General features: G+C 44.5%; 1 protein-coding gene across 3 annotated transcripts in view; it reads right to left on the bottom strand.

The window, feature by feature from the left end:
• The window catches only part of STRN3 (striatin 3), a 900588-nt gene that overhangs the window by 786630 nt on the left and 86004 nt on the right, over positions 1–27954 (bottom strand). For all 3 annotated transcript variants that reach the window (XM_085627373.1, XM_085627372.1, XM_085627371.1), the window contains exon 2: positions 187–290. In XM_085627373.1, coding sequence (XP_085483499.1) covers positions 187–290 — 104 coding nt within the window. The remainder of the gene's footprint in view (positions 1–186; positions 291–27954) is intronic.

Genomic DNA, 27954 nt, shown 5'->3' on the forward strand with positions numbered 1-27954 from the left:
CCTGCAATTCTGGGCAAATCACTTAATCTCCCTATGTCTAACAAAAATGAACGTGTCCTCATGTAATGTAACTGGTGCTATATAAAGCGCTCCGATACCCCATTCGGGTCAAGTGTGAGCTATATAAAACTGCTAAATAAAAATAAAATAAAATTTAAATAAAAATAATTTAGTGTACATACATACCTTTCTTGTTTTAATGCATATTCTAACATCTTTATTCTTCTTACTAAGTCTTTCTTCAAATTTTCTTGGCCTTTCCTTTCACCTTGTAAAAACGCTATCCGAGCCTGAAAAAAAGAAAGATTTTATGTCTAGATTTCTTTTTAATACAAATAAGGCACTGCCTATTATACAAGGATTAACACATTAGCTCCAATTCCATCAAGGCCTTAAACTCACCTATTTACAAGTAGAAGTTTAAAAAAGCCTCGCTAAGACTGTCCAATGCTCAAATGATTTGTCTGCACCGGGCCATTTGTAAGCTTAATGTTTCAATTGCAGTAAGGCCTAAACAATTCAATCACACATTAATACATCAACAAACCAAAGAGCAGGAACAGCAATTGTTTTACCTCTCGCTGCATGCATATTGGCCACACTTCATATACCTGGTCAGTCTGCATTGGAAGGTAACTGTCTAGTCACCACATATCTGTGAGAATCACATTTGTGGTGCATGTTTCCTTGAGCATCATCATTCAGGCTTAATATTGGGCAACATTAAGCACATTCATCTTGTAGAAAAAATTATTTCCAGCAAAAATATTCTGCATCTCAGGCATTAGAATAAGAGCAGCAATGCCTTGAATAAAAAAATCCAGAATAAAAAGAACCAATTGTTTATAAAGCTTGGAAAATATCATCTATGTGACTTAATAGGACAAAATATATGGCATGCTTTGAAATAAAACTAGCATTGGAAAAGCCAATAGGCAAACTTTATAGTTAGTGCTGGCTAAATGGTCAACAGCTGGTAATTAATACGTTAATGATCATGAATTAGTCTGTGGTTAGAACCCTAAAAGAGAAAATGTCAAAGAGAAACAAGCATTGGCATAGCCAATAGGTCTCGCTTTTGGGACCTTGTAATTATTTAGGTATGCAGCACAATATCCTTGGTGCAACAACATCAACTGTTGCATGGCTAAACACTTATAATGTCCCAAAGGCGAGACCTATTGGCTCTGCCAATGCTTGTCTTTTTAAATGTAGTTACATTACAGACCCTTGAACAGGCTATGAGGATGCCTTTTATGGATATGTTTCAATGGAATCCATACAAATGTAGTTTTAATTATAGTTAATATATTTTATTGGTCGCTCATGTTCTAAAAGCAATTTACCAAATGGATTCAATCCTACTTTGGTAATCGGCCTCGGGTGTTATTTCAGATTTCGTATCGGGGAGGAACACAGGCTCAGGGAAATAAAGGGGCCCAGAGAAAAACGGAAGTACGGAAGACAGATGGGTGGAGAGAAAGACAGAGGGTGATAGAGTGAGAGAGACAGGGGAACTGCAGGGACAAAGAGGGTTAGGAAAGGAGAGAGAATGAGATAGAGAGACTCAGAATGAGGGATACAGGAAAAGGTTAGGACGAGAGAGAAACAGAGAGGGAGAGAGCAAGAAAGAAATCCAGTAAGATTGAGAGGAGGGTGGGGGAGAGAGAAAGACAGAAAGAAACAGCAAGCGCGCACACAGAAGCACCTAAACAGACGCTGGGCTTGCTCTATAGTCCACTACACATCTGTGTTTTTACTTTTGATGAGAAGTCCACATGTAATAGTGTTACATTACAAATCAGCTAAAACACGACAACACACCGTGAAAGCAAACCAACATCTCATAACGGCTCATGCAATTTCTCTCGTCGTGCTTTGCTGAGGATTTCAGAAGATGCTGTCCAGAATAGTGTGAAAAACTCACCCGGATTTTGACGAAAAACAGTGATTTTGTATGTGCAATCACAAGAAGCCAATAATATACACACACAGACGCTGCAGAGGGGAGAGGCCAGGCGAAAGTGATCGCGATCACTCTGAAAGCGAAAGTGATCGTGATGACACGCTAAAGCAGCAGGGGGAGGGGCATGGTGCTGAAGGCTGGCGCAGGAAAGGCAGATGGCTGGGCGAGAAGGGAGGGGAGAATGCGGGGATAAGCTGTGCGCGCGCACGCCATCGTGCACTGACGCTTGTAGCCAGCACAAAAATGTGGGTAGCACTTTCGAAACCCACCTACTAAATGTCTCGCCAGACCAGCGCATGCGGTGGGTCAGGCGAGACCTAAAAAAATAAACCACACCCACATTCAGTTTGATCTTTGGGCTCCAAGAAGCTCGACCCTCCACCTTCTCCTGCTACTAAGATCTTTGTCCTCACCGCATTCTTTGAACCGTGGGCCTGCATTGTTGGTGAACTGCTTGAGGTCCTCTTGCGACTTCTGTGTCTCCGGCCTGTGGGTCCTCTTGAGGGTCTTCTTTGGCTCCAGTGGGCTCCCTTTCTTGCTCGGGTCTGCTGTGACTCACCTGTGTTTGTTGAGTTCCTTGGACCTTGATGGACCAGACACTGCACCCTCTTCGTTTTCCTTGTCTGTTGCTGCTGCCAAGGCTTGATGGTGCTTCCGCCGGATACCGACCCCCTGGCTCTAGACTTCCGACGGACAACTCGTGAAGGGCTCCTGGTCTTCCACAGCATCGCCTGGTACTCACAGCTGCAGCGGCAAGGTCGCTGTCAATTCTGCTGTATCTTCGTTCATCGGGGGTCATTGGTCTTCCTTGTCTCCTGGTCACGCCCGAGTGGCATAAACTCTGTCCCATCTGCTTGCAGGTGGTACTCTTAAAGAATCCACACTTGGATTCCACCGGACTATTTAACCTTCTTCACCAGCGGCATCTTCACTAAAGTCCTCCACTGTGGTCTACAGTCGTTTCCCCTGGTGTAGGTATCCTGGTTCCTGTGGTATGCACGGGTGTGGTGATTCTCCAACCTTCCATCTTCCACAGGGTTTCTTCAGGGCCCTCTAGGAAGGGTCCTTCTTGTAAAATGCAACAGCAACTTCCCCACTGACTTGTATTGATCACGCAGTCGTGTTCCAACTCTACACACGGCCTCCGTGGGGTTCCTGGGTACTTAGCTTGGGTGGTTCCTTGGGTCCCCAGGTCTTCTAAGTCTTCTGGGTCCAGTCTCTACTTCGGTCATGGTTTGCATTCCAGTTTATTAGTATATGGCTTGGTCTCCCCCCAGAGACCACTTTGTATTTGTGCTACTTACCTCTTCTACAGTTGAAGTATTGTCTATATTGTCTATATTGAGATATAGCAATGCGCAAGTGTTTATAATACATACATATTTTTATAAGTACGTGTGATTCTTTTTCACTTAACCTGCACTATATGATTAGTACTGGTAAAACAAGGTGCTTTACACTCTTTCTGGACTGAGCCTGAAGGCTGCTCTCCACAGCTACCAATTAGAGAGCTTTCAATGGTTGTCTGAGACCACTAAAATCACCATAAGGGTCGTCTGGATTAGTGCTGGGTGCTTCACTTAAATACGTGTGCACCATATACTATGCCAGCCTCCTACACTGTTTTAAAATGGGACATTAAAAGTTGAGTGCATCTATAAACAAGCATTGGCATAGCCAATAGGTCTCGCCTTTGGGTGATTATAAGTGTTTAGCTATGCAACAGTTGATGTTGTTGCACCAAGGATATTGTGCTGGATAACTAAACACTTATAAGGTCCCAAAGGCGAGACCTATTGGCTATGAAAATGCTTGTTTATACTTGGTGTAAAGCGTAATGATTAGACCATATTTATTTTTTGTGCAGAGTATGTGAGCTTCTGCAAGGAGGAGCCGTGAAGTACTAATGTTACCAGCCCAACGAAGCCCAGGTCCCATACCTCCTGCAACTCTTAATCGACTACAACCTGTACGGCAAGAATCTACTCAACCTGGCAGCAGTGAAGTTCAGGAAGACGCGGCAAAAAGGTTAGTGATGTATTATGGGGTGGGGCGCTTGGAAAATGTCTCAATTAAAGCCACATTTTGTGGGTAAATAACTTCTGCTACATTTTAAAACAGATTTTTCGAGGGTAAAGTAGAGATGAACTTTGATCGTCTATGTTGAAATGTCTTTTACCTGACCCCAGAATAATTATTAGCAAGAAGCTCAGAACTCATGCGAGCAGTCAGGGAACAAGTCCTAAAAAAAGAAGTGGGGGGGACTCTCCAAGTTAGGTGGTGTCACAGGAAGTGACATCCCAGCAGGAAGTGACATCACGGCAGGAAGTGACATCCCGGCAGGAAGTGACATCCCGGCAGGAAGTGACATCACATGTGCAGCAGATCTATCATTTGCACATATTGCAAGATTTTACAATTGAAGCTGCTCATATTTAAGCCTGTGACTTAAGGTCCCTGTATGGAGGAATTAACAGCCCAAATGTGGATGAAGTTTGGCATACAACTACATTAGTCAAGCTATTAAGTGCTGTAAGCGAGGCATACTAAAACATGGCACCATGAACAAAAGCAGAGTTTGTGCGTGGAAAATAACTCAAAGAAAAACACATGCTAGAAATTACAATAGTGATTATGAATCTACAGTTTCACAACCTCATTTATGCGCAAAGCACAAAATAAATATGGATAAATACAGATAAAATGGCCAAAAGATAAATATGGATAAATACAGACTTAAATGTTAAAAAAAAAAAAAAAAAAAAAAAAAAATACCATAAAACTGGGAGCCCTACTTCAGGTTTCTGTGCATATACCTAGAGCCACTGGAATTAAGCCATTAAACCGATTCTGTGACATAATTCTACACATTATTATAGGCATTCTGCATTTTCCACATACTCCCATCATCTACCGCATAGAACACAGAATTTAACAACAACAAGTTTATTTAACTCAAACTGACCAAAATAACTGAAATTGACCTGTGTTGCCGCTCAGTGGAATGCCCTATGCAAAGGCTGATCGGTCTGCTTTCTGTTGCTTATGACTGTATTTGGATGAGGTAAAACCTTTGCCCAGGCAGTGTCAACATGTAAAAAAGTTATAAAAGAATTAAGAAATAGTATCACAAAAAGTACTGCATTAGGTTGAATAATTTGCTTTTTCTTGCCGCATAATTTGGTTCTCCTCTGCCAGTGGCCCTGGTAATGGCACAGAATCGGATATCTCTTCATAAGGTGTACATGATGCACTTTCTCCATCCCTGGGTGTATGGGGACCTTAGGTGTCCATGATCATGCGAGACCCACATTCCAAAGCTGTAACTTTTCCGGTTGTTTGATTTCTCGTATTGAAAAACTGCAAATAAAATGCCCTTTTCTGCAACCATTAGAATCAGATACCCATAAGTTCTGAATTTGTCGAGTGCGATAAACAGCACCAACAACGAGTTTGCGGTGAATGTACGTTTGGTATCCTGTACGGCATATGGTGAGGGTATGCGAGTGTTGCATGTTCAGTGCATGTATATGCATTAAACGTTTGGGTGTGCGTGGGTGTTGTGTCTTGTGACGTATGCAATTCTGTGCTTGGAATAAATGCATATGATATGAACAGAAGTATCTTGAACCAAGACCTGTTTTTTGTACCTGTACCTGAACATGTTCACCCTGCTCTCTAACAGAGGTCGCTTCCTTAACCTTGCCCTAGCACCGTACTATTGCGGATGCTTCTCTCCTAACGCTTTGAGGATGTAGCAAGGCTTAGCCGACCCTCCCCTCATCCCAGATGTCCACCCATAAACTGCCAGGGCGCAGCTGGCACTCACGAGCCTGCGGGCACAAACCTCCCTCTGCTCGAGCGAGTCTGGCCTGTCTCATTGCAAATCGCTGGGCGGGAAAACTATCAATCGGACAAGAGACTCCTGCAGCAGCTGTCGAGGACAGATAACCGCGACGAAGGAGCAGCTGGGATTAGCCAGATAAAACACAGCAGTTAGGAACCCGTAGGGCGTCCGTGTGACCCTTCACACCATAGTTGGCTCGGTTTAAACCCAGGTCTGCGCAGGTTCCTCTTACAAGGCGCCCTCTCTCGCTTGGTTTGGTTCGCGCGCGCTTTATCATGCTTTGGATGAGCACGGCAGGGTGGACGGTGTCCACCCTGGAAAATAAGTGGGGGGACACTGTCCACCAGCGTGGTACCCAGACTCATGCCCGGAGCACAGTGTTGAAAACAACATGCACACGGCGCTGTTCAGTTTCAGATCAGGTCGCTCAGACATGGGAAGCACGGCAAAAGAAACAGTTTGATAAAAACGGGGAGTGAACTGTCAACCGCTTAACACTGCCGCCCCAGAGGCGTAGTTCAAGGTAAGTAATACAAACGTGCTGTAAAGTCAAGATACATCCTAAACGGAGTGGACGGACAGGCCGTACATAGGCATTAAAATACGTCGCGCTTTAACCTGGTGTTGGAAGTGGGTGGGGCTTGTAACTTGGCAGCTGGTGCACTCACCACACTCAGGAAACTAAGCACTGTGGACAGATTAATTTGCTCGAGGTCTGTAGAGTAAAAGGGTGCTGGTTTATTCCCTCTGCGTGTGTGGCCTGAGCCGTAGGTTTGTATATGCAGGAGATATTTCTTAATGGCGTGCCAGAACATGGTGGTATTCTCACAGCGATAGAAGCAGTCACTGAATCATGGTTAATCCTGCTCTGTGGCAGAATTCTAAAGCCTTTCTTTCACGTATCATCCTGTCCTGGTCATTTATACAAGAACAGGCATTTTAGTTGGAGTTATTGTGTGCTTTCTGTGTAACTTTCTTCGTAGATCTGGGTAAAAATAGATCATGATAACTGACATTCAGTCGGTATTGATCAAGTGAAATGGAGGGATTGCGAAGAAATCTTTTTACCTGCAAAAACCGGATACATTAGCCACATTTGTTAGGAATTGGTGGTATATTTTCTTACTTGTGAAATTTGAAAGATCTGTGCTTTTTGCTCGGTGTTAAAAACAGATCTCTATACAAAGGAAACAAGCGTGCACGCACCTCACGCTAAAAGTAAAAAATAAAAATAAAATAAAAGTATGACGAGGAGAGGAAGAAGCAGCAGAGGGAGCGAGCAGAAATCATCTGTCAAAGCTCGCTCCCGCAAGGGAATCGCCAAACGTGCACGCGTTGCCATTGAAAGCAATGCAACGCGTGCACGTTTTTTGGGGAAAAAGTGGATCGATTACAAGAGGTCCCCCCAATGCAGCGCATGCGCACTGCGTAGGCGAGACCTAAAAAAATATGTAAGATGACCCACTGCAAAAATACATTTAAAATACATGAAATAAAAACTATTAGTGGACCACAAACCTAGTCACTAAAATCAACTTTTTAGGCGAAAACAACAAAGCAAAATACCATCACTCACAGTTAAAGATAACCAATGGCTGAAGTGGTTTGACTCACTTGCCCCATACTGTATGCTGTGGTAGGCGGAAGCAAAATGTTATTGACAGCTGAACAGATCATTGGCTATGGAGGGCTTGACATATGCCCTTGCAAACATATTCATAGTTGCCAGGGTTTCCAGCCAAAACGGTCTTCGAAAGAAGAAGCCAAGAAAGAAAACTAATTTCCATCATTGAAATGCACAGGAAGTGGTATCACTCCTCTCCCATCCCGGGACTTACTTATTGGCAGCCGCAGCGCATACACCCGGTAGCCAGTCTACCCCTGCACGAGACTGGACTGCTCCCAGCGCCAGGAACACTGGTCCTCCCACCCCAACAAAGCTGCGACACGATGTGCTATCAAACCTGGCTGCCACCGAACCCAACTATGAGGGAGCAGTCTCCGGCACTTCCCCAAAACTTTCACACACTTACACACAACCAACATTCACCACACAGACTGCAACCCATGCCACACTCACTCAAACTCACACAGTTCTGCAACCCGCCACACAACATCCAGACTTGCATGCATGCTCCTCAATACCCGCTCACTCAAACACGCCACAGAGATCAGGGATCTGTGGACAATAAAGCCTCATACTCATTTTTTCGCACAGAAACCTGGCTGAACTCTGCATTGCCACCTGACATCGCTACACCAGCCTCAACTCAAAAGCACTGAAAGACCTTGGAAGCCTGGGCCTCACTAAAACAGTAAAGGGACCTACTAACGTTCTCGTACACCTCTTGGACCCCATTTTCATCACCTTTATGACATCAGAGCCTATTAATTAATTAATTAATTGTGGGTTTATATAGCGCTAGAATCAACTCCCGGAGGAGTATCTCCGCGCTTCGACCGCTGGGGAACCCATCCTGGCTCACCCTGAGAGATGGTCCCTAATGGGTATCTCTAAGGTGCGACCAAGCATCCCCGGCGGTCTGGGGGGGCCGTTGTGAAGATGAGGCAAGCTAATGCCCAGAGTTGCCGAGTGTGGTCCCTGACTGGAGTAGGCACCGAGGCGAGAATTATCGAGCCCGCTGACTCTGGTCCACGACCCTGCCGCGTCGGGAATCGAACCCTGGTCCCGGGCCGTCCTCTGCTTACGGGTCTGCCGCCTCTAACCAGTGAGCCACACCTCTCCACACTATGAGCCAACACCAGTCGCCTGGACAGACAACATCCTCTTCAAGGTCAGCACCTCCCGTCCCGGTCCAAGGCACACGTACCACCACCAGACCAGCCTACCGAAATTGAACACCATCACTGACAAGGACTGGAACATCACTCTCAGCAACCAAAGACCTAAACGCAGCATCAGCCTCCCCAAAGCCATCAAGAAATTCAACAATTGGATCACCACCTTCCGCCCCCCCCCCCCCCAATACATTAAAACAACAAGCTTGTGCCCCTAGTCTAGTTTGAACTCAGACTGATGAAACGCCACTGCACACAACTAGAGCGCAAATGGAGAACAAGCCAGGGCAATACAGACAAAAGCATAATAATTTCTGCCCTGACCCACTACCACCAAATTATCCGGACCACCAAACGCACCGCTCTGGTGTACCGCATTGCTGCCAACACCAACAGAAGAAAAGAAATCTTCACCATTATGAAGGATTTCACCTCACTAGCGGCCGCCTCCTACTCGATCACCCCCTCTCAGGACATCTGAAATAATCTCTCAATTCTTCTGCACCTTATTCATCGCAATTTACAGCAACGTGACAACTTTTTTTTTTGGGGGGGGGGGTGGAGGTAGTTTTCAAGGTCTGGGGTAGTTTTTAGAGCTCAGGGTTAGGGCTGGGGGGCGCCAGGCTTTTGAAAGAGCTGGGAGGGTCGGGTTGCTTTCAGGGCTCATGGTGGGTTGGGTAGTTTTTAAGGCTTGGGGTGGTCGGGTACTTTTTAGGACTCAGGGGGCTTGGGAGTAGATGTTAGGGCTTGGGGGGTCACGGTAGTTTTAAGGACTTGGAGGGGTCAGGGTAGTTTTAAGGGCTTGATGGGGGAGTCTGAAAGATTTTTACGGCTCAGGGAGGGCACGAGTCAGTTTTACGGCCTCGAGGGTTTGAGGTAGCTGTTTGGGCTAAAGGCAGGTGGCATAAGGTATGATCTTTACTGCACATCAATATATCAGTCATGCCTTTACCACCAAATTGTAAAGTAAAGGAATGCATTGTTCAGATGCATTCAGGGTTTAGGCAGTGTAGTAAAGGCACGCGTGGTTTAGCCATGTGTGGCCCCATCATACAACCCCCTACCATTCCATGACAGAATATTGTGGAGAAAATCATCAACTGACACCTCATCAAATACCTAAACGACCACCAACTCCTCAACGTTACTCAGTCTGGTCTCAGACCCAACCACAGCATTAAAACTGTCCTTATCACCACCACAGATGACCTCCTCATCGCTCTGGATAGAGGAGATACAGTGGCCCTCATTGTCCTGAACCTCTCCAAAGAATTTGATACGGTTTCCACCCCACTCACAATACACCTACACTGCCACCGCACCGCAGCCCCACCCAGCAAACGACCAACAAATACCGGCGCAGACTCCCTCAGCTGCATCCTGCCCAACACACGCTCCCTCCACAAACACGCCGTGGAGATCTGGGACATACTTGACTCCGTCGAACCAGACATCGCCTTCCTCCCGGAAACCTGGATGAACTCCATCTTCATTCCGGACGGCTACAAGATCATTCACATGGCCCGCATCAACAAACCCATCTCTCTGCTCCCCTTTCCAGCTGAGGTAATCGAGAAGGCCATCGAGAAGGCCATCAACGCCCAACTTTCCGAGTTAATCGAAGTGAACCACATCCTCTTGCAATGCGACTTCTGAAGCAATCACAGAACCAAGACTGCCCTTCTCGCCTCCACAGACAATATTCGCACCCTCCTCGACCGAGGCGAAACTGCAGCCCTCATCCTACTGAACCTCTTAGCCACCTTCAGCACCATCTCCCACGCACCCTATGCACAAGACTCCACGATGTCGGAACCCACGAAGAAGCCCTGGAATGGATCTGCTCCTTCCTCACCTGCCGAACAGAGAGTAAGGCTACCACCGTTCCACTCTGAACCCGCAGCGAACAGCTGCAGAGTGCCTCAGGGCTCCTCCCGGAGGACCAATCTCTTCAATATCTACATGGCCTCGCTCGCAGCCATAGTCAAGAACCACGGACTCAAAGTTTCCTACGCTGATGACACCCAGCTGATCCTCTCCCTCACAAACGAACTCACAGCCGCCAAGAACTTCCACGAAAGAATGAATGCTGTCGCCACCTGGACGAAGGAAAGCTGCCTCAAGCTAAACTCAGAGATGACCAAAGTCCATATCCTGGGCTCCAACCCCTCTGCCTGGGATGACTCCTGGTAGCCCGCAAATCTTGAATCCCCCCCCACACCCACAGACCATACACGAAGTCTCTGCATCATCTTGGACTCCTCACTCACCATGAACCACCAGATCAACGCAGTCTCATCATCCTGTTCTACACGCTACGCCTGCTATGAAAGATCTTCAATTGGATCCCCACTGAGTCCAGAAAGACTGTCACCCACGCACTTATCAGCAGCAGACTACTACAGCAACGCACTACACCAGCATCACCCAGAAACTCCTCAAGAAACTACAAAGCATCCAGAACGCCTCCGCCAGACTCATCCTCAATATCCCCTGCAGCAACCATATCACCATCCACCTGAGAGACTTGCACTGGCTCCCAGTCAACAAAAGAATCACCTGCAAGCTCCTCACACACGCCTATAAAGCCCTACATGACATGGAACCTGCATACCTCAGCCACAGCCTCACATTCCACACACCCACCAGAGACCTCCGCTCCGGCCAACTGGCCCTAGCCGCCATCCCATGTATCTGCAAGACCATGGCCGGGGGAAGATCCTCCTTAGACTTCGCCGCAAAGACCTGGAACACCCTACCTCTCCTCTTAATGCAATCACCTTCACTGCCTCAATTCAGGAGAGACCTCAAGACCTAGCACTTCAACTGAACCACAGTGCCTGCGACAGATCACCCCTAGCCTTGTGTACAATGTCAACTTAACTCCTCATTCTTCAGATGTAAATGAGATGGGAGCCATTTAAATGTATAACAGCAATTGCTTAAGAGCTATAAAAATATACGCAAGCTACGAATGCAATTTATTTTAACATCTGTTTTCCCCTACTTTTACAAAAGAAATTCCCTGCAGTACCTCAAAAAATATACTAATGCAGTCACAAGAGTGCTTTCATACGGTGTAGCTTCTCTGTGCATGGGTGAACCCCATGCAAAAAAAAAAAATACTTATTGATTCTTTAAAAATCATAAAAGGATGGCAAACCATCATAAAATACTAATTCTGAACATTAACCTCTTCAGTGCCCCGCCCTTTCCCCGCCCTGTGCCGGCCGTTGCATTAGCGGGCGGGGTTCATGACGAGATAGTCTCGTCATGGGCACAGCGCAACCGCCCTCCATGACGAGACTATCTCGTCATGGGCACTGAAGGGGTTAAATGAGCATATGTATATAAACAATATTGTTATTAAAAAATTCCTTTTTTTTTTTAAACCTTGATCAGGAAGAAAGCCATAAAAAAAAAACATGATCATAGTAAAGGGACAGTCAACGGGTTGTATAGTTACTACTTGGCATGAGGAAATTTTGTCCAATTCTTTTGCTGCTGTTTTCCAGAATTTTATGGCGCTACAGGAGAGTGGAGTAGAGAGCCCTCCAAGACACCCAATGACAGCAGCTCTACATGTTCTGATCTGTTCCTTCCTGAAAATCTCAAGAAGAATGGATTTACGTTTTTTTAAATAAAAAAGGGCATATGCATAATAAATGTAGTAGTGACTCCTCCCCTTGACAGCAAAGGCGACATTCCTTCGATGGCCATACGAATTTCCATTGCGGGGTTAAATCTTTTGAGGGGAATGATCCCAGTCTTAGCAACATCAGGTAATGCTTTTTATGGTAAGAGATATGTTCAGTCAGGTACCGTTGCGGTTTTAGCCTCTGATATGTCTGCATCACAGCCCAAGCGTGGTATTTTTTTGAAAAAGTCTTTTTATCAGTTAGTAGGGAGTTCCTCTTAATTGCGGAATTCACTGTATTTTTAAATCCAGAATACATTACTGGTGTTGACCAGGCCTCCTCTAGCTGTAATGCCGACAAGGATTCCTGTAGGATTCTCGTCGTCGAGTTAGCTTGTCGAGCTTGACTTTCAATCTCAACCCAACAACGATGGGCTAGAGTATTATCTTCTGCCTCCCTCATCCTCCAGTAGTACTTCACTAAAGCACCTTGCCTGGCCATGATCTGGTTTTTTAATCCAAATTCTAGACGGATTTGGTCTTGAGATATGTGACGGGATGGAAAACAGTCTTTTGAAAAATACGGATTGTGCTTTATTTAAGGTGGTTGCATCTTTGGTATTCAAGATTTCTGAGCCATACGAGATGGAGGGTAAACATTTTGCGGCTATCACATGTAGCAGGTGACTGGTAGAACAACCTAAGAGCTTTTTTTTCAAGACTTTGAAGGCGAACAACAGTTGTTTTGCTTTTATACTTCCTTGTTCCACGTGTTGTTTAAAGTTTAGCTTGCTATCTAGCAAGAAGCCTAGGTATTTGTAAGAGGTAACGCGGGCCAATGGTTGTTCGCCCAATTTCCAGGAGAAGGTATACCTGGACTATGTTTTATTATGTTTTGAAAAACGCATTATTTTAGTCTTTTGGTGATTGATCGTAAGTTGGTTTGAAGTGGTGTAGGCTCCTAGTCCCGTGATCAGTTTCTGATCGCGGGAAACTACCATGCATGCAAATTGGTAGCTTGGCTTTAACATAGGGATCTTTGCATTATGGGGAGGGAGATTTTGGTGAAAGAAAAGTAACCACTGCGCACTGCAGTGGGAACAGTGCAGAGGACGCAAGTATATGCTCACGTGCCCCTGGGCACAGTCAGACTACTGATGTCAAGTACCACTGCTGCTCTGGCCATGTCTGAGCAGTGGATATTTTTACTGAAAGAGCGCATTTTAGCTAAAGAGTGTTTAAGTAACTTAGTTATGCATGCACTCTGGGCCCTTACATCCAAAGCTATTATGAATGAATTACATAGTTGAGAATATTTACTATGTAAGACGAGCATAGTAACAAACGGGTCATCAAGCAACACAGTCTAACTGCTAGTGTGTAACCAAGCAGTTTGCACTGAAGTACCAGAAATAGGGAAACATTTCTGGAAACCAAGATATTCCTTTCACAACTAAGATGGCACAAATGCCTTCACAAATGTCAACGATCTCATGTGCCACACAAAACAAAATCTAAGGGCACTGAAGGAAAGGTTGAGATACTGTGGTGCTGGTACTACACCAAAGGAATCCATTTAAGCCATAAACATTTGAAGAAATTCCCACTGTGCACGGACCACAGAACATCTTTCTGTATAGTTTTTGTTCCCGGACGGACTTGACTTTGCAGAAAGTTTTTATCCATGACTTCATATACATTCATATATAATTGAAGCCTATAGGGGATTGAAATGTTTCTCCTGAATTTTCAGAATATCGCTTTAGATTGTCTACTTCGAACTAAATTGTTGCATCTGATTTGCAAACTCCCATTAAAAAGCTTACCTGCGGAGCCATACCACCCAGGATTGGTAGATTCCACTAGAAGGAGCTGACAGTATAGCCAAAACACAGCGACATTTTCGGTTTTATGGCAAAAAAGTATTGTTCGGTAATGTATATCTTTTCCGCTAAAAATTGATTCAACGGAAGGTTTGCTGTGCTAGGATCATAATGTTCCCCGCTTTACATTTTTTGCACTGTTTCTGCATTTTTCTAACCGGTAGTCCATTTTTGCTCATATTTCTGATTTTATCATACTTGAAGTCTGTGGTACAGACAGATGTGAAATCTATAGGTGAGCCTAAAAAGCTATACAGACCTAAAAGGTAGAATGCAGATCCTCAAGGTTTTCTCAAAGAAACTAGTTGTTTAATAAAACAATTGTGAAAAGGAGTACGAAAAAATAGCCATTGGTGACATTTTCATCTGTAATTTTGTGTCATGATGGCCAATTTACAAAAGCCATACACCGTTTCATCTGACAGAAACCTATGATTGTGAGAATAGTTAGGATTTGTAGATTCTCCAAACATTTGCCATGCCCAGATCCAACAACTGAGCTGCAACTTATAATAAATATTCATTGTGCACAGCAATTCATGTGGCAAAATATAATGAATGAATAATGTATACGAAGGAAAACTATGTATTTCTAAAATGTATACAAAATACTGGGAGTGGTTATTTGTACACCTCTGAATCTGGGCTTACCCATACTAACCTGCTTAAAGGGCTTTTTGCAAAATCTCTTTCCTGCACACTGGCCCACATTTTGTAGCCAAAAATGCAGAGAAATCCAACTGGTAGAAACAAATGTCTAGCTATTCTGTGCTCCCACAAGTCTCCCAATGAAGCAAGCATTGGCATAGCCAATAGGTCTCGCTTTTGGGACCTTATAGGTGTTAAGTTATGCAGCACCATATCCTTGGTGCAACAACATCAACTGTTGCATGGCTAAACACTTATAAGGTCCCAAAGGCGAGACCTATTGGCTATGCCAATGCTTGTTTTTTTCGTTACACTTGTTCGTCTCTAGTCTGATGGTTTCATTTCTGCAGGTGTGAGCCACCAGGAATCATATAGGAGGGGTACCAGTTGTGATAGCTTGAGCATCACAACACTGTCTGAAGCCTCCGCAGACCTAGTCATACGTTTTCAACTTATGCAGATGTCCCCCTCGTTACACTATCGAGAATCCCCATGCACACGCCCAGTAAATGTGTGATTGTCACAGACTGCCTGTTATGCACATAGTCCACAACACTGCTAGCGTGAAACGTCATCAAGGAAAATCTATGGTGTAGCCTCAAGTTAAATCCCTTTTTCCTTAAATAGAACACAATTTACATGGTAAGACTTATTTTTCTCAGACCCACTTTCAATAGATGTGGCGGGTGGCCCGCACTCGCAAAAGAAAGTTCACGTTGTCACACAAACAGAAGCACAAGAATGCACACACACAGAAACTGGCACACATAGAAACAAGGAAGCAGGGAGTAGTGGAACGTATAAATAAGCACACACAATGACAGACACACAGGAACGAACACAAGAACACATGTAGACACAAACGGGGAACGAACACAGGAAGATAAACTTACATTCATAAACGAGGAAACATCCACACACAGTCAGGAACAAAGTCATAGATTTAAACGCACAAACACAAACAAGCAAGGACACTTACACAGGGGCAAACACTGCAGAGACGCTCGCAAGCACAAACAAATTAGACAATAATAGGGACATCAGTACATACACAAACACACGGCAAGCAAATAGGGATGGACAAAAAAAACGGCCACACACAGGATGGACACGGACAAATAAGGGTACCAGCAAACAGGAAATCAGACAATGGCACATACTTACAGACACAGACAGGTGCATCGAAGGAGACACGCAATGAATGCACACAGAGACAAGAACACATAATAAGAGCGACAGAGGGATGCACACACAGGGACAGGCTTGTGCACAGAAAAATTACATAAGGATCAATACATATAGAAACACATGTACTGACATGCAAACAGGAAAAACTGCACACAGGGACAAGAACACACAGTAACAGACACACAGGAGGATGGGGGGGTGCACGCGTACGTGTGCTAAAAGTAAAACAAGACGCGCGGCCGCGAGACGCGCTCTGTGTTGGGGGATGGGCGGGCGTAGTGTACCCGGCAGAAGCGTTAGCGGAAGCATTTTACCAGCAGTGGTCAAGCCGGAAGCACTAAGGCCGTGCGGACTCCTCGCACACGGACGGCTGCCTACAAGTTGCCGCTAGTGGGCGCTGTTGCCACGCACAAATACAGTAGAGCCAAGTCACAGCCGCGAAGACAATTGGCGTGAGACGTCAGTGTCTGCCGCTTGGCTGTGACTCGCCGGCAGGCTCTGGGGAAGGCAGGGATCCCGGTCTAATAGAGCGCTACTCCACGGTGGTAATGTCTCCGCTGCAAGAGCTGGTCAGAGACCACGGTAGACCAGGAATAGCAGGCGCACGCTGCGTCTCTTCACAATTATAGTCCGACACTAAAAGGATTGGTGGAGTGAGAGGGCAGGGGGTGATAAAGCACCACGCAGAAGCTTCACAGAGCGCACCATTCTGTGCAGGCAGCCAGAACACGTCTAATGTAGGTGTGTACACTATGAGCAGAGCACTTGTCTAGCTCCAACATAACCAGGCATGTCCAAGGTACAGTTGCAAAATAGACAAGCTTAAATCAAAGCAAGACGTACTGCTGCGAGACGCGCTCTGGGGTGGGGGAGGGGAAAGAGCCTTGAAGAGCATGCTTGGGAGAGCAATCGAGAGGAAAGCCATATGGCGCCGGATCGAGGAATGCGCGTTACTGTGCGCGTAACCGCACGCTTTAGGCCAGCAAAAGCTTGTGGTGGCATTTCTAAAGCCCACTCACTAAATGTCTCGCCAGACCAGCGCATGAGCTGGCTCAGGCAAGACCTACAAAACGGTCACACAGTGTAGCTTGACCACAGCATCTGACACAGGTAAGGATTTGTGACAACTGTTCCGGGTGGTCTGTATGGATGTAGATATTTACCCTATATCAGGTTTAATGTATGTATTAATGATGAGGTTTCCAAAGCTAAGTAACATAACCGGAGTAATCTACGTGCTTTGAGCAGTATTTCTTTGGCAAAAGAAACTTCTCTTTCACAGCTGTGATGAGGAGAACCAGAAGGAACACCAAGAGGACCCCGGGGGCACCAGGTCGTCTCAACCCGTGCTGACTCTGCTGACAGCTGAGGGGCGGGGCATGGTAGAACCAAAAAAGCCGGAAGTGGATGCAGGTGGCGCGACACGCCGAGGGAGCGAGGAGCCGAGCTAGGGGCCACAGAGCGAGGAAAACGAGAAAGCGCAGAGAGAACAGGCCAGAGAAACGAAACCGGAGAAGGAGCGGGACAACAATGCAGAGACCCAAAGCAGCACCGGGTCGTGCCCCGGGAAGGACCAGAGGACGAGGTGGTCGGGGCCCTGTTACCGGGCCCCGGCTTCAGGCAAGTTGTTGGGAAGACCGGGCGGACTCCGGTGGGCTGGTGGCACGCCCAGTTGGCCTTATCGGGGGGCCTGTAGGGAGCAGTTTACGTAGACTGGGAGCAAGGGGAGACGCTGGGGAACGGGCGAGCTGGAAACCACCTCCAACGGGATTGCCCTGACAAAAAAGGACCCGGGGATGGTGGAGAGGCCTAGTGTAACCGGGAAAAAGGGGTCGGATGTTTAGCAAGCCCAGAGCGCAAAGAGGGAGCTGCAGCGAAAACCCAGGAGAAGGGGTAGGGAGAGAAAAGCGAGTAGCAGAGAAGAGAAGGATAGTAACCGTCTCGTTCTCTTTTCTTTTTCCGAGGGGACAACTGGCAGGACCGCGCCTGAGGAGAGAGAAGCGGCAGAGACGACGTCCGAGAGAAATCGGACACTTCCTGAACACTATTAAGCACCACCAAGAACCTCTTCTCCTTTACCCTGCAACGCCGATCCCGTGGGACGACAATAAAAAGCATACTCATTAATCCCGCGCCTCGTCTACATCTGTGGGGGCGGGGTGTGACAACAGCCATTTCTCAAAATCTTCTTTCGTGCCAAACCTTTCGTTTACCACCAATCCTCCAGTCAATTTCTGCCCTCTCTCATTCCTGGATGTTTTTGTTCTGACATTTGTAGTCTCAAGGTCACATTTTCACAGAGTGCATTCACAAATATACTACACAAATATCTTTATTCAACACTTGTCATAGACATTGATACTATTAGAGCAATTTTATATCTCATAGAAATACATAAACAGACTTGAATGAAAAGCGAAACCGGTGAGTTGCACAGAAGAGCGTTCAGCAGCCTCATTGTTTGAACAAGAAATTCTATTTTCTATGTCAGAGAGAATGCTCTAAAACACTACACGACCCAACTTGAAAGGTGAGAGGAGACACATACTAGGACATTGTATTACATAGGGTAAATGTGGCACAAGGCACCCACTAGCACGTTTCATTTAGAGTAAAAACAAGACCCACCAGGTCAGAGTGTGTTCAGAGTAACTGGCTGAAATGCAGGCTTTCACACTCTTACTCTGTACTGGGTAGTTTGAGGTGAGCTCAGGATTTTATCGGTCGCTTTATTTTCCAAGTAGTAACCTTCCAAAAGGAACAGTGGGGTCACTGAGACCTGCATGCATTTTTTCGCTTCATCTGGTGTTTCGCTAAGATTGGTGTCTATTTATAATGTTTGCCCTGAGCCTTTGTCATTTACTCTCCAGTTAGCCAGTGCAAAAAATGTGACATTTCCTCTGGCTGGTTAGAACAAACGCCGCTGCAAAACTGCCCTGCAGACGTGCAAATGTGTCTAATCCTGCCCCACGGGTTCAATTATTACCAGGGAGGTTGTTAACCAACCAGGAAGGCCCGGCATCCTGCCAGATATGAGCAGCCAAGTGTCCCGTTACTGGGAGCCTCTGGGGTCAGCCTCGCCCTTCCCTGGAAAGGATGCACTGGTTAAAGTTTGACTTCGACACAGAGAGGTTTCAGGGAAGAGGTCGGAGTTTCACACTTGGCAACCCCCAGAGCAGAGCGGGGCCGGTGCCTGCTTACTGGGAAACCAGGGGAAATCACTGGAGCGCGTGCCGTGGCCCCACTGCTATTAGGAGATCTTTGATGTGAGGTGGGAAAGGAACAGGTGGGTGGGGAGCATCGAGGTGGAGGGACGGGGGTGGAGAGGAGGGAAGGTTGTAATCATTTCCCAAATCAATTTCGCTACATGTTTGTGTGTTTTAGGACATGGCACTATTTATAGAACCCAAATAACAAAATACTTGCAAAACATACAAGAACAAGCGGTCTTCAAAAAGGAGACGGAGAGGGCAGAGCGAGTGGGCGCGCGGCAGCGAAAGCAGCTACAGCGTCCACACACTTTGTGTGCCCAGCGAGCAATGCGCTGAGTGCATGACGAGGGAGGTAAGCCAGATGGCACCTCTGCTCGTAACTGTGCACGTAACCGCACGCTCGAGGCCACACGAAGCGTGTGATCGGATTTTTGAATGCCCACTCACTAAAAGTCTCGCCAGAGCAGCGCATGCGCTGGTTCAGGCGAAACCTAAACAGTACTCCACTTGTAAGGCAGAGTCCAACTTCTGAAATTCAAAACGCGACCTAGAAACCTCATATTTAACTCCAAAAAATCCACACTTTATTTTTACGATGTGGGTAGCTACGGAATTTGGGCCTTAGCTCAGCCGCCACCCACTGAAATCTTCCAAAGGCAGACATTTCTGAAAACTGGACAGCCAGATGAGTCCAGTGGTGACTTTAATCGATCCCACAATGTTTTATTCTTACTCAGAACGCCTTGCATACTTTAGCTAAAAACATCAATTTTCCTCACATTTATGAGAAAGAACCAGGGATCGACTAAATGCCTACCATCCAACATTCCCACATAGATTGCTTACCATAAAAATTGTACCCCTCTTGTGTGGCTGAACATAGCGGTCATGACACAATATGCTCCAAAACGAGGCATGGAGATATAAACAAATCTGCAAGAAAAATGTTCCAGTTTAGCAGGGGTAACTGGAGATTTTGTCCCTGGATTACCTACCACAAAGGTAAGCCTAGCAAACCCAGACATTTCTGAAAACTAGACACTTGGGGGAATTCAGGACGGTGCAATTATCATGGATACCCCACAGGTTTTTACCCAACATACCATGTGCACCTTAAACTTTGGATAAGAGCACATTTTACTCACATTTCTTTGAGGGAAAGTTACGGATCTGTAGGGATCCACAAATTCCCACCACCCAGTATTCTCTCATGTCTACCGATAAAAACGGTCCCCTCAATTGTGCGGGTGTGGCTTGCGCCCAAGTAATGAAAGGCCCCAAACACAACATGAACCGCTCTAATTTTTTCCACTCAAACCCATCCTTTTTTGCAATGTAGGTAGCTGTGGCTTTTGGGCCTGGGCTCTGCCGCCACCTATGGAAACGTATCAAACCCAGACATCTTTGAAAACTAGACAGCGGGGGTGTTCACTACGACGTGACATGTGGATCCTATGACATTTTCTTACCTACAATGACCTGCAAATCTCAAACTTTGCCTATCATGATGCAGGTTCCGGACATTTTTGTGAAACTCTCGGAATCAGCAGGGATCCACAAATTTCTTACCATCCGGGGCTCTCATACGAGACAGATTGCTGCCATTCTCCCCGATTTGACCTCTTCACAGGCGCTTTGCTGAGCCACACAAGTGGGGTAGAGTTTAAAGTCAGGACGATTTTGTGGAATCTGCCTATTCTGAAAGTTTCTGCCACAGAAATGTGATGAAAATGATTGGTTTTAGGCAATGTTTGAGGTTTGCAAAGCATAGTGGCTAAGAAAACATTGTGGGATTCACGCAAGTCACACCACCTTAAACTGGTGTTCAGAAATGTCTGGTATAGGTACCTTTCTCCTTGAGTGGTGGCTGAGCCCCAGCTCAAATACTGCAGCTACCCCTATTGACGATGTCTCCACATTTTGTTTTGGGGCCTTTTGGGTCACATACACTAGACTGAGGCACACAACTGGAGGCGGCAATTTAATCGCTAGAAGCGTGGGAACACTGGGTGGCACACAACAGCCAGCTAGTGAGTTTTTGACATGGAGGTCACATCTATAGCGCCCAACATATTAAAACATTGTGAACATGAAATTAATAATGCAGCCTGATAGGCTTAAATTAATGGTAGAGACAAAAGCACCTTGCGACTTTTAGAACCTGGCAGGCTCCCATTCTCCACAAAGCACTGTACAAGGAGTTGCCTCCATTAGCTTTTTTTTTTTTTTTTTTTTTTTTTAACTGATGAGTAAAAAAATATGAACAATATTTAAGGCCTGTTACTGACCTACCGGGAAGCTGGGCGGGCCGTTTAGGACTTGAATGAAGATACAGAACTTTTTTTTATGCATCGTGGTCTCATTAGTAATAGTTAGGAACACTTGGAGAGTTGAAAGCTATCCAATAATATACAATGTGGCAGTAGGGCAATAAATTGTTGTATAGACTTAAAACGATTTAAGCATTTGTCCACCCTTAGCTACTGCATGAGTATCTGACTCTAGACAGCAGGGCCAAGTAAAGGTATGTACTGATCTCCATGTCACAGGCATATAGATGTCAGACCTAGGCTGTGGTTGAAGGCTTGCTTCTTGTGGAATGAGCCATAGATCTTCCAGTAAGAGGTCTATCAGATAGCTGATAATGAAATACATGCTACTATTCATCTGGCAATAGACTGTTTGGAGGTAGCCAGAACTTGCCTAATTTTACTTTAGTTCACAAGCAATGGGTTTCTTTTTCCTAATGGGGTTTTTGTAAACCGTAAGGTTCTTCTAACGTGTAGTAAATGAAGACTCCTTTCTGCTGCTAGGGAGGTTGTTCTGGGTAGAAAGTAGTAAGTATAATAGCCTGATTCATTGGAAAATCATATACCACTTTGGTAATAAAATTAGAAGTCCTCCTGACTGCCCTATTAGCAGGAAAAATGGTAAACCGTTCTACTTCAGATAGCACTTGCAATTCACTTACCCTCTTGGCAGATGCTACTCTGATTAAAAAAGCCATTTTCCATGAAAGATGTAGTAATGTAGCTCTTTGTTTAGGCTCAAATGGTGGACTCAGTTTATACAGAACTAAGTTGACCACTCATGGAGGAGATGGTCTTTTCATTGGTGGAAAAACCTTCTTGGGACCTTTCAGAAAGTCTAATAACTGGAGTCTTAAAGAAGGACAATGAATGTGAAGAAATTCTTTAAGTCATTATAGAAGCCAGATGAACCTTTATAAAGGACATTTAAAAAGTTTATTGGCGAGATTGAACATATATGGAAGTATTATAACCACCTCACGTGAAATGGGATTGTGACCTTTTCTCTGGCATAAAATACAGAATGTCAGTTTAATGCATAACAGGATATGGTGGATGGGCAGGAGGCAGACTCAAATGGACGTACTGCCTGACCTCAGGAGCTAGGCAAATTGCATTACTGAAGGCTCGGATGCTGGATCTAGCCATGAAATCTGGTCAATAGATCTGGTGTGCAAGGTCTGTGCGGAAGGTCTAGTTGGCACCATTTTTTCAACTTATCTACTTTTATTACAACCAACTTTGTGCTCAATCTCCGTAGTTTCACAATTACTGATATGATTAGCATTTTATGTTTTGTGCTGTGGCACATATGTCCAAGGTTTAAGTACCACATTCCCTGAAACTTTTTTCTACACCTTTGTTGTCTATAACCCATTAGTGGTTATCCTCATGTCAGCCGAAGAATTTAGCTTTTTTGTTCTGAATCCCTTAAATATGTACTGCTGTCGCATTCTTCTGGCCACAGACTAAGGAAGCATGGTTTGTGCTTGAAGAGATATTGGTCTTGACCTTGTACCACGTGGTTTGTTGTTAAATTGTATGGTGGTGGTTCTGTCAGTCGTAATCATGTCAGCTGTAGTCAAAGCAGCAAGGAAAGCCTTGAGTTCCAAGTGCGCAGCTTTCAGTTCTATTAGACTGATGTGATAAGCCTACCTGTCTATAGTCCTTATATCGTCAGAGGTTTCATGTGGATTCCCAACCCTAATAGCAGCATATCGCGGGCTTTGGCTTGAATTGGAGAATTCTTTTGGAATGGAACTCCTACTAATACATTTTGACTGTTAAACCACCATGCCAGTGAGTTTAATGTCGCTGTTGTGGGATGACGGGTATCTTCCCCATTTTTCTAATCACTGCTGTAGAGGTCTCATGAACAGACTTGCATCTGCTACTACGTATATGAAGGATGCTGTGGATCCTAGAAGTGAACCAACTTGACGAGAAGTTGGATTGCTGGTATGTATCTGCTCCACACATGCGTAGAGAACTATCTCTCCCAGATACACATTTTTATTCAACATGCCAATCTTTGCTCCTAAATATGTAAGAGATTGCAATGGCTTCGGTATGGATTTGTCCAGAATGATTTGAAGACACAACTTGGAAAGAGGCCTTGCTGTGGTTTTGAAGTCCTGTGCTGCTTTCAGATGAGAATCTGCTTTTCCGCCAGTGGCAGAGAGAAACAAATATCGCCTTCATCTTTAGAATAGCTGCAGCTCCTGCCATGCACTTTGAGAAGGGTCTAGGGGGACAAAAGATAGCACCATATTTTGACAGTGTCGTCTTATACTAGGAATTTAAATAATTTCCTTTTGATGATGTGATACAGGAATATGAAAATAAGCGTTCTATGGCACATAGCCAATCATTTTTCTTTGCGTGGCTAGATTGACAAAGAGCCAACCTTCTGAGTTTTTCTCTGTTGATAAAGTTGTTGACAAAGCAAAGATCTAATATCTGTCAATATTGCTTTGTCTGGCTTTTATTTAGGAGCAGAAAATAAGTAAACTCCCTTGCTCTGCTGGCCTAATCAAACCATTTCATCGCGCTCTTTGGTAAAAGAGGACGAGTTTCATTTTTCAGTAGACAGAGGTGATGTTTTCAAGTTTGTTTAGGTGGAACAGGCAGTGGAACTGCTCTGAAACGAATTGAATATCTTTGCTGTATGATGTTCAGAACCCTTCTGTCCATGGCTATTAGTCCCTCAGCTACTGAGCTGCCGACCCGCCCCATTCCCCTGCAAAAAAAAAAAACACCACCCTCCTGTGACAAACCCTTTTTTGGGATAGTTTGCTCTTTAGGTTCCATAACTTTTTTTCCATATAATGTATCCACATCAAATGTGTGTCCTTTTTTCCCCACTTCCTGGAGATTCTAAACGTACCCGAGGTTTGTGGATTCCCCTGAAGGGGACACAGAAAATAGACAAAATATAGCAAGATTTTGAGGTTTTGGGGAAAAATAGGAAAAAGGTATCTGTTTTTTCCCCTAAAAATGGCATCAACAGTTTGCTGTATTGAAGTCACAATCTTCCCAGATTTCAGGAACTGCAGAGCTGAATAAATAAAAAAAATGTTACCACAATTTTGGCATTTGTCAAAGAGGGAGCTCATTTTTCTTAATTTTTGTGCTCTCAACCTACTTCGTTTGTGGTGGATACCAGTGTGAACCCCATGGGTGATCCAGAAAAGCTATAGATTTCTGAAAAGTAGACAGAATTCCAAATTCAGCAAGAGGTCATTTGTAGATCCCTCAAGGATTTCCCTAAGAAACTAACAGTTGAAATAAAGAAATACTGAAAAAGGGTAGGAAATAACTGCCATTTTTGACAACATTTACATCTTCAACTTTTTACTTGATAGAGCACCACCCATGGGGCAGTGTCCCCCGGATGCACCGCAAGGTTTCCAATAAGATGGAATAATACAGCTTGGTTCGCAATTAAGACAATTTTTGTCCATTCTCATGGATTAGAATTGATATCAAATTCTTCTTAGTAATAGTGCTGATGTACTATGTTCGATTTACATAATTCTGTTTATGATGACAAAAATGTCTTTTCTTTGCACTCCAGAGTTATTGATGGATACATTTCGGGCTGAGCGAAGCCCTTCATCAGGGGACAGTCAACATGAGCGCTCGTAGGTTGATCAAAGCTACAACGTCGTAGTTGTTACGGAACAGGGGGTGATGTTTCGGTCACAATGGCAGATTTACAATAACAATATACCATTATGTCCGCCAGGCTCTTCTGGTTGCAGGGATATATATGGTTTGAAGGTTTTCCAAGAACCCAAGGTACCCACAGTCAACAATTGAGTTGCACCGTACAATGGTTTTTCATTGTGTACAGAGTATAGACCAACTCATATGGTGAAATATGTATAGTGAAAAATGGGTATCAAGGAAACCTATATATTTCTGAACTGGGCACAAGATATGGTGTTTTGAAGCCGTGGTTGTTAGAACATCTCTGAATTTGTGGGTACCCGTACTAGCCAACGATTTAGACAGCATTTTTCAAAATGTCTATGTGGTATTCATCTACTATGGCATCTACTATGCCTTATGTGTATTACTAGAATTAAGAATGTTTTGGTTACCTAGCTGCAGAGTTCTCCAGTGAGGCAGTTGCTCCTGGATTTCCTGTGGTTGGGACGCTTCTCTGTTTACTCCTGTTCTTAAGAATAAATGAAACTTTTGAAATCCATTTCTCCTCTCAACGCTACCTCATTACACTGGCGACGACCGGGAGTTGAAGTTCTCACTAAGGCATTTAGAAGCTGACGAGAATTTTTAAGAACCTCGTGGAACCGCAAGCCTTCTACTTTTACTTCGTGAGGTGTATCCCTAAAGCGTCCCAACACGTTCTGATCGTGGGAAATTGTGACAAACCTCACCGATAACAACGTACTGTACTGGCGCTTTCATTTCTTAAAGGCGCGTTCCGTTATGATCGCTATCCTGATTTCAACCTAGAACATCTAAAATATTTCAGCGCTTCAGCCAGGTTATCTCCTTCATTAAGCACTTTTAGTCTACGCAGCGGCTTGTTTATATTTGACCATTTACAAACTTAAAAGTGACTTTAAGCGGTCGCTCACCTTGCGTGTTTTGAAATCCACACGCGCCATGCTCATGCCGTTTCGTTCTCTACTGCTCATCACACAAACACGTTGACACACCTTTGACACTGGTCTCCATGCCAACGCATTGACGTCTCTGCTACGCATCAATGCGTCTTTGTTTGTGTCTGCCTGGTCTCCTAGCAACCCTTCGGACCTTATTTCAACGACGTGCAGAGACAAAGACAAGCGGAAATCCTACTCCAATTAAACACCGCTTAAAATATTCACGTTTGTCATCTTACGCTGACAAAACCCAGATTGCTGATTATCATTGAAATATGTTAACACAATTCAACCTCTCGTTTGTCACATCGCGCTGGCAAACACAGCTTTCTACACACTTCTACTTAAAAAAAAAAAAATCTTCATCACAGTTGTTTGTCAAGCTATGCTGGCAAATACAGCATTGCTAAAGTGAATTGATGTACATTCTTTAAGCCTGTTTTTTTTTTTTTGGTGACATTTTAACTTAATTTCACTCTGTTGAACCTTGATGACATTCATTACATGGTTCATTGCTTGTCTTTCAACAAATTGTTCATTGCTTAAAGTTATTTTCTGTCTTATACTTTGACTTTCTACTTTTCAGGTTTAACGATCCACTTATGCCCCAACTACATTTTACTTAATTTAATAGCAAGCATGCAAAATTAAACCCCTGCACCCTTCTTTTTATCAAATCCTGGTGAGCCACCTATACGATGGTCTAAATGGAAAAAAGTATTCCTTAATTACGCTAGGGTGTGTGGCGTGTCTGAGTGCAGAGCGAAAATGTGCCCTTTTATTACACTGTCTTGGCTCAGAGGGCCAAGACGTTTTCGAACATCTCCCAGACTTAAACGATGAGGAAGCTGACGATCTCAATGAAATTGAAATTGGTCTTAAAAAAATAGATAAACATTACCTACCGAAACTCAGTACCATTCTGAACGCTACCACTTCGGGAGACGTGTACAACCAACTTATGAATCTGTGGAAACTTACATAAATAGCCTTGCGTAAATTGGGTGCTACTTGCAAGTTTGGAAACTCACTTGAAGAACGCATACGTGATCAATTCATGCTAGGCTGTAACGTCGAAAAAATAAAAGACGAACTCTGGCAAAAAGATGATCCTAATCTCAATGAAGTAATTGTTTTAGCGAAAAGAATTGAACATTCTTTAGCTTGTGTTGAAATTATTAAAAAAAGGAGAATGAGAATGTCCATGGAAAAGATGAACTCAATGAAAAGGTACATGCCATCGACAAACAATCACAAAAATCTGGTTCGAAACAAAAGGACTCGGACAAGAAAAACCACCCTGTCAACTACTTTGTGTCTTCATCCAGATGGAGGGAGAATACTAAGTTTAAATGTTTTCGTTGTGATCAACATGGTCATCTTGCCAATGATAAATCCTACCCTGCTCTTTCGTCAAAATGTCTCAACTGTGGCAAAACTGGTCACTTTTCAAAAGCATGTAGAGCCAGGAAACCCAAGTCAAGCAAGCGCGTCAAGGAAGTTTTCTTTGAGAGTGACGAATCTGAATATGATCAAGAGAACTTGCATTGTGGGGAGGTTATATCTTCAGATATTCCTAGCAAGTGTAAAGGTCCTGTTGACTCGGTCCTTGTTCATGATTGTAACATTAGAATGCTCTTTGATTCTGGTGCTAAGATCTCTCTTATACCAAAGGATTTCTTCGATTCAAAATTACTTGGAAAGGTGAAGGTACACAAGCCAGACATCAAACCTTTGGCTTAAGGAGGTCAACCTATAAAGCTCTTTGGCTATTTTATTGGAAGTATTGAATATAAAAGACGTTTAACTGCAGGGAAGATTTACATTTCTT

Source organism: Triturus cristatus, chromosome 9, assembly GCF_964204655.1.
Source record: "Triturus cristatus chromosome 9, aTriCri1.1, whole genome shotgun sequence".
Lineage (NCBI taxonomy): Eukaryota > Metazoa > Chordata > Amphibia > Caudata > Salamandridae > Triturus > Triturus cristatus.